Consider the following 15,965-nt stretch of genomic DNA (forward strand, 5'->3'; position numbering starts at 1 on the left):
GATGTCAGTCTCAGCAATTTTATTTAGCACACTTGTTAATCTAATATGTGGAAATGCTCCGGGAAATTTTTTAAATTCTGACTTTCATTCATGTGGAGCAAAAAGATCTAAAATTATACCATTATTGAACAATGTGCCATATTTGTAATGCTTTTTCTTAAAATAACAGCAACAACACTGCAAAGTAACAACATTTTGCCAACGCACTCTGTTCATAGTATTTCACCAAATTTTTCAGACCCACAGCTATAATAATTCTTCTTGTGGGATCTCATTGGAATCCAATTTTTGTGCAATTTGCAAAAACCAGTTTTGACTGAGTAGAGACTTCTGAATTTTTTTGGCGAGGGCAAAATAATTTTTGTGAAACTAAGATTGGATTCATGGTCCCAGGGACTTGGACTGCAAGCTATATTTTTTCGGCAATATAAAAGGGGCCAGCAGACATGCACCAACATTCTTAACTGAACACACCTAGCAGCAGCAGAAGCAGCAGCAGAAGTGGAAAAGTCGATGAGGCAAAAAAAGCTCAAGTTTAATGGAATGATACACTGGGGGAGCTACAAATAGGGTTCAAGCCAAGCAGATGCTTAGAGGGTAATACAGTGTGTCTGTAAAGTCATAGTGCACTTTTGACCAATCACAGGGAAGGAACAAAACAAGATAGAAATGTGAAATGTTCACTAAATAAAAGGAAAGCTCTCAATTTTCTGTAGTATAATGTGCACGGGTGTCCGCGCACGCAGCTGATGATGCAGCTGCAACACGAACTGCGCCACATACCTTGACATGTTGTGTGCAGGGTCACAATTTCCAGAGGGGGTCGTCTTTCAACATCACGGCACTCTTGCACACTATGCCAGCATTGTTCGTGACCTTCTGGATAGAACATTGCCCCAGCAGTGGATAGGCAGGGGTTCTGTCAAGCCACGACCAGCATAATCCCCGGATCTGACCTTATTAGACTTTTACTTGTGGGGTTATGTGTAGCAACGTGTGTACAGTGAGCATATCAATGACAATAATAATTTAAAATAGAGAATCATACACGTTATTCACTCTGTTACACTGGACGTCCCTATCTGTGTGTGGGAAGAACTTGAACATCATTTGGATGTGTGTAGGGCAACAAATGAGGCTACATAGAACTGCACTGAACAGGTATAAAACTTGGAGAGTTTTCCTCTTATTCCGGGAAGATTTCACATTTCTATTTTGTTTCATTGACTTCCTTTGACTGGTCAAAAGAGCACCATGACCTTACAGACACTGTATTTTTGCACTAACTCAGTGCATAAAGATTTCAGTTGCTCAGAATAGGCCTTTATGAGTGCTATTTTTAGATATTAAGAAAGCTTATGACAATGGGACAGGGAATTGCTACGGAATATTCTCAAGCACGAAGGCATAGTTGAAGATTTTGTGAAAACACTGAAGATGTACAGGGACAACCAAGTGCTAATTGTATAAGAAGGTTGGAAATGTAATGGAGTTGTGAAAATTCACAAAGGACTGAAGAAAGAATGCTCTCTGTCTCCATTATCGTTCTTTCTTTATGTTAAGAGCATAGAAAGACAACTAGAAAGCAGTGAATCACACACTTACCCTACATCCGTAATGGGCAAAGGTTGCAACAGAAGGTCCTTGGGCTGATGTATGTGGACGACTTAGTGCTTCATTCATTTTAAACCTCACCAAAAAACACATGGACAAGGAAGAGCACAGGACCAGCACTGACTTCCAACAACATTTTTATTGAAGCCTGCACAAATATATACTATTTGCAAAAGAGAAAGGAAGAAAGGGTGGGCGAGCCATCGTCAATCAACTCGTGCTGTGCCTGTGTCACAAGCATAAAACTATGCAAACGTAAAAACACAATATGGACATAATCTAAACTGAATAATTGAAATTAATTGAAAAGTATTCAAAGATTTCTGTGGCCATCTGATCGCTGTACCTTCTCAGCATACGTGTGTCTTCTAGACATGGTGAGCAGCCACACTTCACGCAGTGAAAAGCTAGATTGCTACCAGTCTTAATCTTGACACTGTATGCATGCTCACATAAATGTTCATTATGACAGCGTCCCGTTTGCCCTATGTAGGTGCAGCCGCAAGAGGTAGGAACGATATAAACTACATTGGTTTTGCAATCCACAGGCTTTGTGGTATGTCACTTACTACACAACCCAGGCGTTTGCCGGCGATCACTGACCTTCTTGCACAACTTTCCCAACTTGATAGGCGTGGTAAACACCACCTTAACACTGGCCCGGCTTGCGGCTTTCTTCGTGCGGTAGGTCACACAATGTAGATACAGGATTGCAATAGTCTTGGTTGTGTCCTTTACCACTTTGCACAGTTTCTTAGGGGAATGAACCTCTTGCAATAAAAAATTGAAAACTTATCAAGGTTAAGCCCAGTGGATGCGAAGCATCCACTGGGCTTAACCTTAGCGTATCTTTAGCGTTTGGAGGCATCTTGACCGCATACACGCCCGGCGCAAAGACGCTGGCGCGGTTGCGGGCACAGAGACTGACGCGACGGCGGGCGCGCGCCGCTTCATCCCTGGCGTGACGTCACATATCACGTGATGCAGCGATAGTGGCGCCGCCGCCGCGTCGCGCGCGACGGCGCGAACCGAAGCGTGGAGGCCTCCTCCGGGCGACGTCCGACGGCGCGATATGAGGCCCCATCTGCAGCCGGTGTGACGTCATCACGTGACGTCATGTCACGTGACCTACTTGAAGGTCACTTGAAGGTCAATGGTGGCCACCGCCAGGAGGCGACCGACGGCGCGATATGAGGCCTCACCTGCAGCCTGTGTGACGTCATCACGTGACGTCATGTCACGTGACCCCACTTCAGGGTCAATGGTGGCCACCGCCGGGCGTCGCGCGAAGGCCCGAAACCTACGTTAATATGCTTCGCATAAAACTTCCGTCAAGGATGACAGCACTTGTGCTGGATAGCCACAGGTGCCTCAAGCCGATGTACTTGGGTGTCAAAGGTGCTGGACGTTAAGTTAGGGCAAGAGCGAACGACAGTATTTCTGAGAGCCCCTAGGGCTACGAAGCGCTTCACCACTTTTGAATGATTGAAAGTGGAGGGGATAAGGTGTTTCTTGGACCGTCGGGCATCCAACACGTGTGCTTCTCCTTGAGGGGCAGTGCAAGGTCAAGGAAGTGGCTTCAGCCGGGCAAATCCTTTGTGAATGTCAACCCTCGAAAAATACGCTTGAATTTTTCAAAAACCTCGTCGAACAGAGCAGTGGCTTCATTTGGGTGGGCAGAAAGGATCACAAATAAATCAACATAATGGAACACTTTCACAGGACCTGGTAAGCTGAGGTGATCCTGGAGGAGACTATCGTAATGCGCCAGCAATAAATCACTCATTATGGGCGCAGTGCGAGAGCCAATACATATCCCGTTTTTCTGCACATGGAACTGTTCATTGTGCAAGAGAACAGTGGATCTTAGGTAGACCTGCAGCAGATTGAGGAACTTTTCCGACGTTGGTGCCAACTGCGTTCTGGAGCTGGACCTTGGTGTATTTCGGCAGAATCTGCAGAGGAACCACAAAGACAGTGACGGCCGCCACGGAACAAGACCCCCTCTTTATTCAGAGGCATGTATATGTACAGGTGACATAGCTGGCACCGCTGGTGGCGTGTAAGGGCAAACAGAAACTGAAACTGATATACTACATATTCCCCTCCTTACAAGAACAAGGTTAGTAATAGTTAGTAGATTGGTGTTGTTACACAGATATACTGTACAGCAAAACCTCGCGTTAAATCGAAGTCATCGGGACCGCGAAATATTTTCGAATTAAGCAGGTTTTCGAATTAACCAAACACAAAAAGAAATGTAACCTAGGCAAACCATTTCGCTGCAGGAATGTAATCTTCAAATATTGCGCCTGTGACCCAGGCTTTCTTGTTGTGCCAGTAGATAAGCTCATCCCTTGGTGGCAGCCGTGCAATTTTGAAGCAGCGAGGCTTCCCACCCTTTCCAACTACGAGCAGTGGTAGCTTGTGTTTACCGCACATGTTCGTGCCGAACAGAACAATAATTATTTCCTTGCCCTGCTTTCGACACTTGACCACGATGTCCTTCGCTGCAAACGTTTTTGTGGGCAGCATCTTGTAAAGAAAGGGCTGCCTTGTCAAAGTTGTACACATTGTCTGTACCGTACTTGCTAAGCCCCGGAGCCGACGTGGGTTTCTTCCAGTCGTCGATGACGCTCTCGTTTGCACTGCTGCTCTCGCCACAGATGGCTACGAAGGTCAAATTATTGCGCTCTTTAAAACGGATGAACCGTCCATTGCTAGACTTGAACTCTTCGTGCCCAAGTTGTAGAGCCAACTCCTTGGCCTTCTCCTGCAGTATCGTTCCATTGACAGGAAGGTGGGCTGCGTTTGCTTCCTGTGTCCAGCAAAGTAAAGCTGATTCCTCATCTTGGTACACGGGAGCCTGTACTCGCGACCGCTTCGAAGAATATGTCTTGCTGTAGGCATCCAGTACCTTCGGCTTGTTCTTCAATATTGTGGACAACGTTGAGAGGGGCATGCTGTGCCTTTCAGCCAACTCAGTCTTGGAACACGTGTTCTCACCTGCTTCTTAGATCAAGCAGAACTTCTGCTGCAGCGTTAAAGTCTTATATTTTGGCATCTTCACTCACTGGCACTTCTGCACAGTTCAGAAAAAAAAGAACACTACGCTAGCTGCAACACCCCTAACCACCACGCACAAAAACTGCACAGACAGGTGTTGCACATACACACGTCACCGCAGGTGCAGAGAGAGAATGGGCAAGCGGCAGCCAGTGGCAGCAGCATGGAACACGCGCTGATGCTGCGACTAGGAGTGTGTGGAGTGGGGGACGAGAGCGCATGACAAAAACTGGTATGCCCGCTGCGTTGCAGTGAAGCATGTCTTCTCTGCGGGTGCGCGTTTCGGCGGTGCACGGGGCGTACTGTGAACTGATTCTTGTGCTAAAGGTACTACTGGTCAGGCGCTTAGTCTATAAATAATTGCGATTGCTATGTGGCGTCGCCTTGTGGCTCCAAATGGCCGTCGTTTTGTCGGGTTTGCAGTGAAATGGAGATTGGGAATTGCTGCATAGCACCCCAAATCTTCTAATTAACCGTGTTGGCCTAGGCCGCCGATTCGAATTATCCGCTCAAATTTACATTGGATGGAAAATACGGGACCGCAGAAAGCCTTCGAATTATCCAGGATTTCGAATTAACAGAGCTTGAAATAATGAGGTTTTACTGTATCTACAAAAATTTACAAATATCTGCAACCATGCATGGCATGTGCTCTTCACTATAACACTGTGTGGAACATCTATACAGCATGGCCTACAACAAGCAGTACCACAAAACAAGAAATAAACATTCCCAGAGACACGCAACCGTCTGCACAGGGTTCATGCAGCCCTCAAGTTCTCTGGCATTGCACCTGTCTGCACCTAGCACCCAAGCTACATGTGGTCCCGGTATCAATCTGGAAGCCTTCTGTTCCTCGGTGGTTGGACCCGATGTTGAAGCACAGTGTCCCCTGGCACAGCTGGCGCTGGAGCTCGTACCGTGGGCGTAGCTGGTGAGGTTTCGGGTCGAGCTGTTGAGGTGTAATTGTTGGATTGCCAAGATGCCGGCGACGATGTCGCGGGTTTGGAAACAGCATTATGCTGCAGATTCCATGTGGCTGAAGCTGCAAGTACCCTGGATAGCTTCAACGCATTCCAGGTTCATCGATCATCAAGCCAAAACGATGATGGACCTTGCTGACGGACTACCTTCCTCAGGTGGCTAAACGTGAGGTCTCCCTTAACTGATATTCCAAGTTTCTTAATTCTGACGTAATCACAAACAGACACTGTTGTCTTGGAAAGCATATTTAGCGCCAGCAAACAAGGACAGAAGGGAGGCAACACCACAATGTGCTTGTGGTGTCGCCTCCCTTCTGTCCTTGTTTCCTGGCGCTAAATATGCTTTCCAAGTCAGTTCACCAACACGCCCAACAAATGGCAACTGTTGTCTTCTTCGCAGCCTTGCGACGGTCTGTATACTCTTTGCTGTAGTCTTGCTTGCTCTTAACTCGTTGGTGGAGACAATGAAGTTCAGAAACAGGATCGCTGAAGAAAGCTGGTGACGGGTGACCCACAACGTCAAGGCGTGTTCTCGGTCACCGTCCGTGTAGGAGAACAGACGGTGCAACTCCCGTAGTGGCATGTGGTGTGCAGCGTATACTGCGCTGAAGTGACCAATGAGACCACAATGATAGCAACGTTGACCTTGGGCTGGGCAATGGGGTTCTATCATTCTGCGAACCACAATGATAGCAGTGAAAGGATGAGTTACATGGGCGCAGATACGAGGCAGGCTGGCAGCTGTCATGCAGCAGGCTCGCCTCGGTACGAGGTGCACGCAGGGGCGCGTCGTTGTGTGAAGGAAGGTGGCGGGTTATGGGCTGCACGTTGCCGGAAGCAAATTCTCGAATGCCCTCATTGACCTGCTTAACTGTGAAGCTAATGCCACTGCTTGGAACGAGAGGGTCGAGCTCGCAAGAAGAAGGCGTTCGCTAAGGTGCTGGGACGCAACCCCTTCTACGAACTGGTCACAAAACGAGTCTTCCAGAGACGCAAAAGAACATGCTACAGTGAGCGCACATAGTGCAGCATCATACCCCTGTACAGACTCCCCCAGTTGCTGAATACAACGGCGAAAATCCAGTGCCTTTCTGCGATGACATTGCTTGTGCTTGTGAAATGTTGCTTTAAGGTTTCTATAGCTTCATCGTAAACAGAAGGCTGAGCAGTAGCTTCACTATCCTCACTACGTTTACCGCCGGCAGCTGACTCACCGCTCTGGGTGGCATCCGATGTAAGCAGTAGGCTGGGGAAGATATGTTGACCCTCAGCACCAAGGCTGTGTATCAGCAGGGCCTTCTGACGTTCGGGCATGATGTCGGGCGCTCCTGATGTCAGCAGGAAGTTCTCGAACACCCGGTGCCATTGCGACCAGGGAACAGGAGGGCGGCCGGGTACAGGCAGGAATGGGAATGGCGGAGCGAGCGCGATACAGCTACAGTGTACTAGATAATACAGCTCACGGCATAGAAAAGTTGCATAAAGCCCCTCAATCTCCCAAAGTAGCGCCATTCACTTCCCTCCTCCTCCGCTTGGCGCGGCCTCGACGGTGGCGCCGCCGGTGGTGGGCCTGCCGTAGCAGACGACGGCTAACACGCTACGGGAGGAAATCCGCGCAAAAGTTCGTTCGAGTCCTGCGGAGCAGTTTTTTCAAACTAGATCTTGCTTTGTCAGTCGGTAACTGGCCTTAAGAATGTCGCGTCGGATTTGCGGAAGAAATAGAGAAAAGCACCATTATTCAAGGCGTATTTAAGGCGTAAAGCTCGCGCACGTTGAAAGTTCGTGTTGCTGAAACACGACACAAGCACGCGGTGTGCTCAGACACGCGAGTAATTACCAGAGTTTCAGGTTTTGACAGCGTGAAAGTATGTGCACGTGGTTTCGTAGGTTAATTTACGTACCTGCAGGATGCTTTTGTTCGGCCGGCGCGTGAGAGATTCCGACTGTCTGCGGTCAGCAATGCCTGGCAGCAGGGCCGTTTCTGTTCCGCGCCTTTTACAGATGTACGTAGCTCATGCACAGGTTGTGGTGGCCATGAGCAACGTTTTCACACATAGGCGGTATAGATAATTTGAACAACGTACCAGCATATGAAATCGTTATTTATTTATTACAGTGCAAATGGTTAGAATTTGATAGAAAAATAGAAGGAACTTGATGGACAACTGGAAAGAGGTTCAGAAAATAATTATCCCCCTCCCCTCATTGGCACCAGCAACACTTTTGCTGAAGTGCTAATTTTATCTCTGTATACTACGTGCGTCTGTATTCTTTTGCGTTGTAAGTTTTCACAAGGAAGCAGTGTTGCGTTAACTGGAACAGTCAAGGCACACAAGACAGAAAAAAAGTTGATTCTTGGGTTTTACATCCCAACACCACGATCTCATAAGGCACGCCATAATGGGGGCTCCGGATTAATTTTTTTCCAGCTGGCGTTCTTTAACGCGCCCCCAATGCACTGGACACGAGCCCGTTTTCACACGGGCGTCAAAAGAAGAGGTTGGAGGAGCCGTGGCACTTACTTCACAAAGCCGCGCGTTCTTTGCCACTTGCTCGAAGTCAGCCCGCCCGATCTTGTGAATCCACACTTTTCTTCGTTTTGCGTTGCGCCCGGCGGATGGTAAAGCAAAAAGCTTTTTGCCGTCACTGGGTCTGTTGTGGCAACCGTAGGCGCAGCAGCACGGCATCGCAATTAAAGGGACCCTGAAACGGTTCGGACAAATTTTGTAGGCGCGTAGGGTACAGCTTAAGTAGAACATTCGCACTACAATTTAAGTGAAGCGTTACGTATTAATGGAGCTGCAAGCGATTAGAAGTTACCCTCCTCCCTAGCTATGCTTTTCCTCCTCAACCCGCTCGCCGAGCGAGCGGCGCTAAGCTCCGCCTTCACTGGTTCAGCGTCACGATGCGACGTCACATCGCTCACTTCCGGTTGTTTAGGAGCACGCCCCCTCCCGCGCGAGACCTCTCCGCTAGCCGCTTGGCCGTCGACCGAGAGCTATCGAAGCAGCGTGCGTTGCGAGCATTCTGTGGTAGCGCCGAACGTGTCCGGTACTCCGCTAAAAACAGGCAAGCTGGTCATTTCGGCAAATGACTGGAGGCATAAACTCAAGCTGATGAAGGAACTTTAGCGTAGACATACGTGAGCAGCCTGATCGGTCTGCACGGTCCAGACACTTGCTGGCGCAGCGCTTAACCAGTCAAACAAAGCGCTAATATTGCTCTAACCAAGTGTAAAGCATTTTAAACATTTATAAATCAACGTGTTGATGATTACACTCCTGCGAAAAATACACACCAGCAGCAAAGAATACACTTCGTTGCTGCTACTGTGTATGGTTGAGCTCTGTGCCACCAGGTGGCTGCACCGTGCAGACCGTTCACATTTGCCCTTCTGCTCATCTCGTGGCTCATCCCGGCACAGTCAAGCGGCCAGACCCTGTCCCCTTGCGCTTGCGTTTGCCCTAATACTGGACTCGCGGTTTGCAGGTCGCTAGGTTTGCAGTCCACAAAGCAACAAAGTCGAATCATAGTGCTCGCGAAAAGACTGAGACCGACTCTGACCGCGGAGCTCTCGTCAAAATGGAGTACGTTGTAACACAAGCAGACGACACTTGCTGTATGCCGGAAGTGCTGAAGTGTACTAAAAAACTATTGTGTATTCTCTTCCGGTTATTTTCTTTTTACAAAAACAAAGTAACTAACATTCCAACTATTACGAGCATCATTTGTTCACCATAAAGTTGGAAAAATTATCAACCACGCGCCCTGGTCAGCCAATGAGATAGCTCGTCCATGTGACGTAATATGGGTTATTTGCATCATATGGGTAGGGGCGGCTTAAAATTCCGCCGAGCAGTGCGCTGCGATCGGCAGCGATGGGTATTTTTAAAACCTTATAATAAATTACACGCTTTACGCAGAGCACTTAGATGCATCAATTAATGATCAGAAGAACCTACTCTAACGACTCAGTACGTTTGTAGAAAATCGCCAAAATCGTTTCAGGGTCCCTTTAAGCACTCGGCCCTAACACATTGTATAAAACTACCGCGCTCCTTCAAACCGCCTGCCGTACTTTCGTCGCGCAGGCCCAAGAATGGGGTTCGCAGCGCGCTGGAAAGAAAAGATATACAAAAGCGCGGCGCCTGCTCTGCGCCGGAAAGAAAAAAATATACAAAAGCGTGGGGCCTGCTTTCACGTGACACAGATTGGCCAATGGGGGAGCGGAGGAGGCTGGGGCGACAGGAGGAGTGGAGGAGGAAGCGCCTGGGTGAGCGGGATGGCGGAAAGATCTAAGAATGGCGCTACTTTTGGAAAATTGAGGGGCTTTAAAGTTGCAGGCTCAGTTACGCCCCTCGAAAAAATCCCATCCTTGTCTCTATTGTTGTATTTCGGTGGAAGCCGCAGAGGAACCGCGAAGATAGTCACGGCCGCAACGGAGGCATGTATATATGTACAGATCCATGTTGTGTCCATTCAGGCAGAGTTTCCTACAAAATTACTATGCATTCAGGGGCATGTCATAGAATAAAGAACGGCATGTATATATACAGGTGACAACAATGGCACCACTGGCGGCGTGTAAGGGCAAACAGAAACTGAAACTGATATACTACAGACCTCGCCTATCACCTCAATGCCTTCTGCACAACGGCGAAGAGACCATTTTGAGGGAGGGAATAAAGAAATTCTTCATGTCTACCGAGAAAGCCTGTGCTCTTTTGATGCTTGACTCCATGAGGAACTGGACTACCTCTGTGGAGTTGTGCATTAAGAATGGGTCTTTGATCGGTAGCTGCCTCAGACCTTGCAGGAGGCACGACCCGAGGCACTTCTGTCAAGTGAAGAATGAGGGGAAGCAAAATGAAGCAATAATGAAACACAGAGCACTGTGGAGCTGCAATAAATATGAGGCGGTGCGAGGAATCTGGAAAGGAGTAATGGTGCCAGCACTGACTTTCACAAATGCCAGTCTGTGCTTAAAATCAGACATCTCGTTGGGGTTGGAAGTTACCCTAAACTTTCTAAGCCTTCTTGGCCTTGGGGGCCCCATGTAAAAACCAAAAGTGAGGCAGTGCAGGGAGACTTGGGTTAGGTCTCTTGAAGTAGGATAAGTGCTGAGAAAAATTAGTGTTAAAGACTGGAATATGGATGAAAGTAAATGGGCGACTAAGGCGACAACTTACCATGCTCAGTCGAACCCCACTGAACGGGTCAATCGCAACATTAAGCACATGCTTGTCCCGTTCTCTGAAAGACATAAGGACTGGGATACCTACCTTCCAGAGATCGGGTTTGCATTGGGATCGACAGTGAACCGCTCGACTGGGTATGCGCCTTCTTCTCTCAACCTGGGGAGAGAGCTGCCGAATCCGATGGATAGAGTTCTCGCGGATCGCAGCGGAATGTCGGTCGCGCCGGCAGCACGAGCTGAATACGCGACGCACCTACGTGACAAGATGACGGAAGCTTTACGCAAAGCACGCCGTAATCTTCGCACTGCTAGGGCGCAACAGAAGGCGCAGTACGACCGCTCGCATCGGAACGTCCGCTACGAAGTGGGCGATCTGGTGCTTCGGCGCCAGCACGTTCTCAGCGATTCTAGCAAACAGTTCGCTGCCTCGCTGGCGCCGAAGTGGACCGGGCCGTATCAAGTACGAGAGAAGGTTTCCTCGCTTGTTTACCGGCTCGAGAGCATGAAAGGGAAGCCGATCGGCGGGCCGGTACACGTATGCGACCTGAAACGCTACGTGCCGCGTGATGAGCAGTGGGATGAAGATCAGACCCTCCCTCAACCGCGGTCGGTGAGTGAGAGCAGCCAGAACCGAACGGCGAGCCCGCAGCCGCGCTACAACTTGCGTAGCAGGCGGAAGTGATCCGACTGCTATATTTGCGTAGCCCGATGACTGCGAGGACCATTCGTAAGTCCGGGCCGTGCTGGTACCTTGGAAGTTCCTGCCGGGAAGCGAACGTCTAGCGACAGCAGAGCGCAGAGTATTGACGACGTCGTTCCAGTCTTCGAGCAACCACACAGACCACAACGGGAATGTGCCGTGAACAATTCAACGTGTTTGCATGCGGTGTGCATTGACCAAATACTTTCAAGGGCCAGTGCGGCGATTATCCTGTGCTGGGAATCGTTGATGGTGCGGACGACCTTTCCCGTCGTAACGGGCGTTGACGGTGTTCCCGGATCCGGCCAATCATGCTGCTTATCACAATGTCGTACTGTGCAGTGGAATAATCCAATTTTCTGAAGCAGGAAACAAGACACGGCCGTGCGAACGGCCTGCAGTACTCGCTGGCCTTGCAGCCGCACGAACCACTTCCCGGCGCCCATCAAGCGACCTCCCGACTTGTGCAGCCGACACCTGGGGCGCGGCACGGGGAGCCGCCTTCGAGCCCCGACTACGATCCGCCTCGCAAGCCCAAGCAGTGCCGCTGACTGGGCACCTTCGAGTCGGCATCAAGTATCTGCCAACTGAGGGCTACAGCAACGCAAGGCCGACACTCTCAGGGCCGGCGTGTGCAACGCTGCCTTGATCGCGAACCATGGCGGGAACTTTAGCAAACGGGCGCCCGAACCCCTCGAGCGTACCTAGGTGCCAGCATCAACGTACGGGGGGCTTCTTAAGGGGAGGAGGATGTGGGGAGCACACGCGCCCATCTTGCCCCGCGCCGTCGCGTCGAGCGCCGGCATAGACCGGGGAGAGGAGCATGTGCCCTCTCCCGATTCTCCATCGCTCTCGCGACGCGCGCGCGCCCTTCCACCCCCACTCGCGGGCGGGTAGCTTACGGGCGAGGAGGACATTCCCCTCGCCCAGGTAAAAAGGTACAAAACAGCGCGACCGGGGGAGACGCTCTCTCTCTGAGGCCGGACCCCTAACCTGCCGGACTGGAGTACCTGCTGCAACCCGTGAGTGACCACGTTGCCTGACTATCCCGGGCAACGAGGCCAGCCTATTTATTACTATTACAGAGAGGACATCCCTCTGCCAGTGTTCTTTATTGCCAGTAGCAATAAACGTTGTTACCGTTGACACCGCTGTTTGCCTTATTCGTCCGAACCCGGCGTAGCCGCGATTCCCGCGCTACGGGTTGGGAGTACCACGGAGCGACTGCGTGGGGCTAGATCCGGAGCTCGCCTTCAGCCCTAGCCGCACGCAGAGTGGAACCCCCACAAATATCAGCATGCTTTTATGGTTTTGGCTGAGCTGAGGTGTGTTGTTAGTGGGTTTAGCTACATTGCGATTTCGGGCAAATTAAGAGGGCATCACTGGAAGAAGTATGCATGTAAATTATGAATGTATCACTGTCAAAAGACTTTCAGTAGCTTCAAGGTGACGGCGACCTCTAACATTACTGGAGTACTGCCAGCTTTGGGAGATTGCCAGTGAGGCGGACTCATCAGCCGCCGCAAACCCCAAACCCTTCAACAGCATCAGTTGAGTACGTATTGGCAAAGCAAATGAGATACTGAAGTAACAAACAGTCTGCACATCATAAGGCAAAATTACTGAATTGGATATCTGAGAGGGCAGAAGGACACAAGGAAGTGCTTCTTTGCAGATTAAGGACAGGCCATACCTACGGCACTCACTCCAACCTGCTGACTGGAAGTGATCCTCCAACATGAGTACATGCGGCTATAGCCCTACAGTTATCGAGTTCTTCTTCGGTGCCCTGAATAAAAAGCAGAGAGAAATAAGTATTTCCCCTCCCTGTATGGTGAGCATGTACCTGTTTACCCAGCATTTTTTCTCAGCAATAAACTGCTTTTGAATTTTGACAGAGTCCTAAACTTTTATTGCAATAGCAACTATATGGACACTCAATGGCATTTCTACCACTGCCGTAATGTCCCGTATAAAGCGCAAACAAGATAACATTGTCGCCGCACTTCATATGCTCAATGTGCAAGGGAAATCTTGCGAGGGTCAGCTGATGATCGTGGCTCAATCTCGTGCGCACGAGGGAGGAAGGTGAAGGAGAGGAGGCATCCTACTCCGGCGGCTGCTGCTTATGACATGGCCATGCAGGCGTCACATCTTAAATTATGGGGTTGTATTGCCAAAATGATCTGATTATGAGGCATGCTGTACTGGGGGACTACAGAAATTTGGGCCACCTGGGGTTCTTTAACGTTTTTGCATTTTGCCCCCATCGAAATGCGGCCGCCGTGGCCGAGATTCAATCCCTTGACCTTGTGCTTAGCAGCCCAATACCATAGCCACTGAGCAACCCCGGCGGGTGCGGGTGCCGTATTTTGAGAGCGATATGCGATGTGGACAAAGTGCATGTGCCGAGTGCTGGTAGCTTCGTATATGCTGTGCTTTCGACGTTTTGTTCACATTGAAGCGAGAAATAACACGAAGGTCAATTCGCTCACTGCTGCTGCCACGTTTTCTCACTCCAGCATTTTGACAGCGAGTTTCTGCAGTCATCAAGCGGGATGTGTTCATGTTTGCCTGTGCGCAGGTTACAGTGTGCTTGTTATTTTAATTAGTAAGCCAGTGTTCACAACTTTATACGGCCAATAAAACTACTATCCTTAACTTGTATAGCTGTCTACTACTAATTTGCTATCGCAACCGAAAGCAAAAAATTTTATGGCCTATCCTTAATCTTCAAAGAAGCACTGCCTGTTGTCTTTCCGTCCTCTTAAATGTCCACTTCCCTAATTTTGGCATATTATTTGATAATTCAGTATCCCACTGGCTTTGCCAATACTTCCTCAACTGATATCGTATGTTGCTTCACTTTTCGGGAAAAACTGAAAGCAGTTTTCTTTTTAGACAAGAACTGACACCCTTAAAAATAATTTGGCCAGGTTATTTGTAGCTCTACCTTCAGGTTGTAGCTGCAGTGCAAGCATACTTAAAGAGCATGTGCACGGGCTTTTGCATCGAAGGGCTCTATTGAGGCACTAGTACTACTGTCTCCTATTCGCCTCGCTTAATGGAAGTAAATGGAATGTAAAATCTTTGCAAAGATTTTGCAATCATAGCACACATAACTAATCACAGCCATTATTTTAGTATATTTATACTTTAAGCAATTTAGAGAGACTTACTTTAGGTCCCTTTACAGCCCTGCTACATTCTTTACTACCACTAATACCTCATTACACCATGCATTTGGCACTCTTTGACCAGAAGTGACCCTTGCACCATAAAACCCATTAATCAATCAATCTCTCTTGTTGCAGGTTCCTGAAGGAGCAGTCACAACTTGACAAGAACAAGTAGGCTAACATGCTGTGCTTGCTCCAAAGGCCAAATTAATGTCAAGTGGCACACTCCTTCACCCCCTACACAGCGCACACAAGGGAAACAATTTGGCAACATTGTCCGCAAATGTGTTGCCGATGGCTGTTTCACATGGAAGCATCATATGGTTATTTGCTCTGACAAAGTTGTTTAGTGTGACAGAGCTATAAAACGAGGCGATAGTCTATTGTCCAGCATAACAGTATACTAATCATGGGGAGCAGAGGTGTTTGGAGTGGCTATACTTGTGTACAACTTATTAATTCTGTTAACTTGTTAACTGTTAACTTGTTAATTCTGAAGGCAAAGTTCTGGAATCATTAGTGCACTCGTACAACCAGTTTTGTACTTGGTTATTAAAAATTGTTGTCAGTGTTGTTGGAGACTGCTAGGCTAGCCATAAAACTCCGCTGGAAGCTTTGGCCAGCTTGGCTCCTTCATGTACATGAAGCCCAATAAAAGATAATTTCATACGCTGAAGATGCCATTAAAAGAGGCAAGACATTAGGGGTCACTTTGAAACAACATATCAAAACAAAGGTGAGTAGGTACACAATTTAAGAACATGAAGAGCAGGCAGTCACAATGATGATGTGCGTAAGGCTCTTTGCCTGCTTGCCAGTAGAAGCCGAAATTGACCGGTGCAGCCAAGAGGCTTCCATCCATCCATCCCGTCCTGTCCGTCCATCCATCTCCCGTGGCCCAGGTTGTCTACCTGCTTGGGTTACTAGGTATGTGCTCCTGGTCGTGATGTGTCAGGGGTTGTTTCGATGTTGTCATTCCAGCCTCGTGATTGTGCTTGTCATGCCTTCCAGCCTGGACCCAGTCGCCCAAGTTGTCCAATAGCTTTTCGCAGTAGGTATCGGCTCGTGGCTGTGATACTATCGGGGTCATTGCATCACCGGGCTGTCCAACGGGCCCGCGACGCGGCGGAGAGACTCGGCCTCTCTGTCCCGACGTGGGAGCGGCCCGCTGCGCGCTAGTGCGCGCCCTAAAGGACCCTAATAAAGTTTTTCATCCATCCATCCAT

At 49.1% G+C, this 15,965-nt stretch overlaps 1 protein-coding gene across 1 annotated transcript in view; it reads left to right on the plus strand.

Annotated features, from left to right (window-relative positions):
• The window catches only part of mRpS23 (mitochondrial ribosomal protein S23), a 90,268-nt gene extending 74,853 nt beyond the window's left edge, over window positions 1-15,415 (plus strand). The window contains exon 4 of the mRNA XM_070533496.1: window positions 14,875-15,415. Coding sequence (XP_070389597.1) covers window positions 14,875-14,914 — 40 coding nt within the window. The 3' untranslated portion in view covers window positions 14,915-15,415. The remainder of the gene's footprint in view (window positions 1-14,874) is intronic.
• Window positions 15,416-15,965: the final 550 nt, after the last annotated feature.

The sequence above is a fragment of the Dermacentor albipictus genome, chromosome 2 (genome assembly GCF_038994185.2).
Source record: "Dermacentor albipictus isolate Rhodes 1998 colony chromosome 2, USDA_Dalb.pri_finalv2, whole genome shotgun sequence".
Taxonomy (NCBI): domain Eukaryota; kingdom Metazoa; phylum Arthropoda; class Arachnida; order Ixodida; family Ixodidae; genus Dermacentor; species Dermacentor albipictus.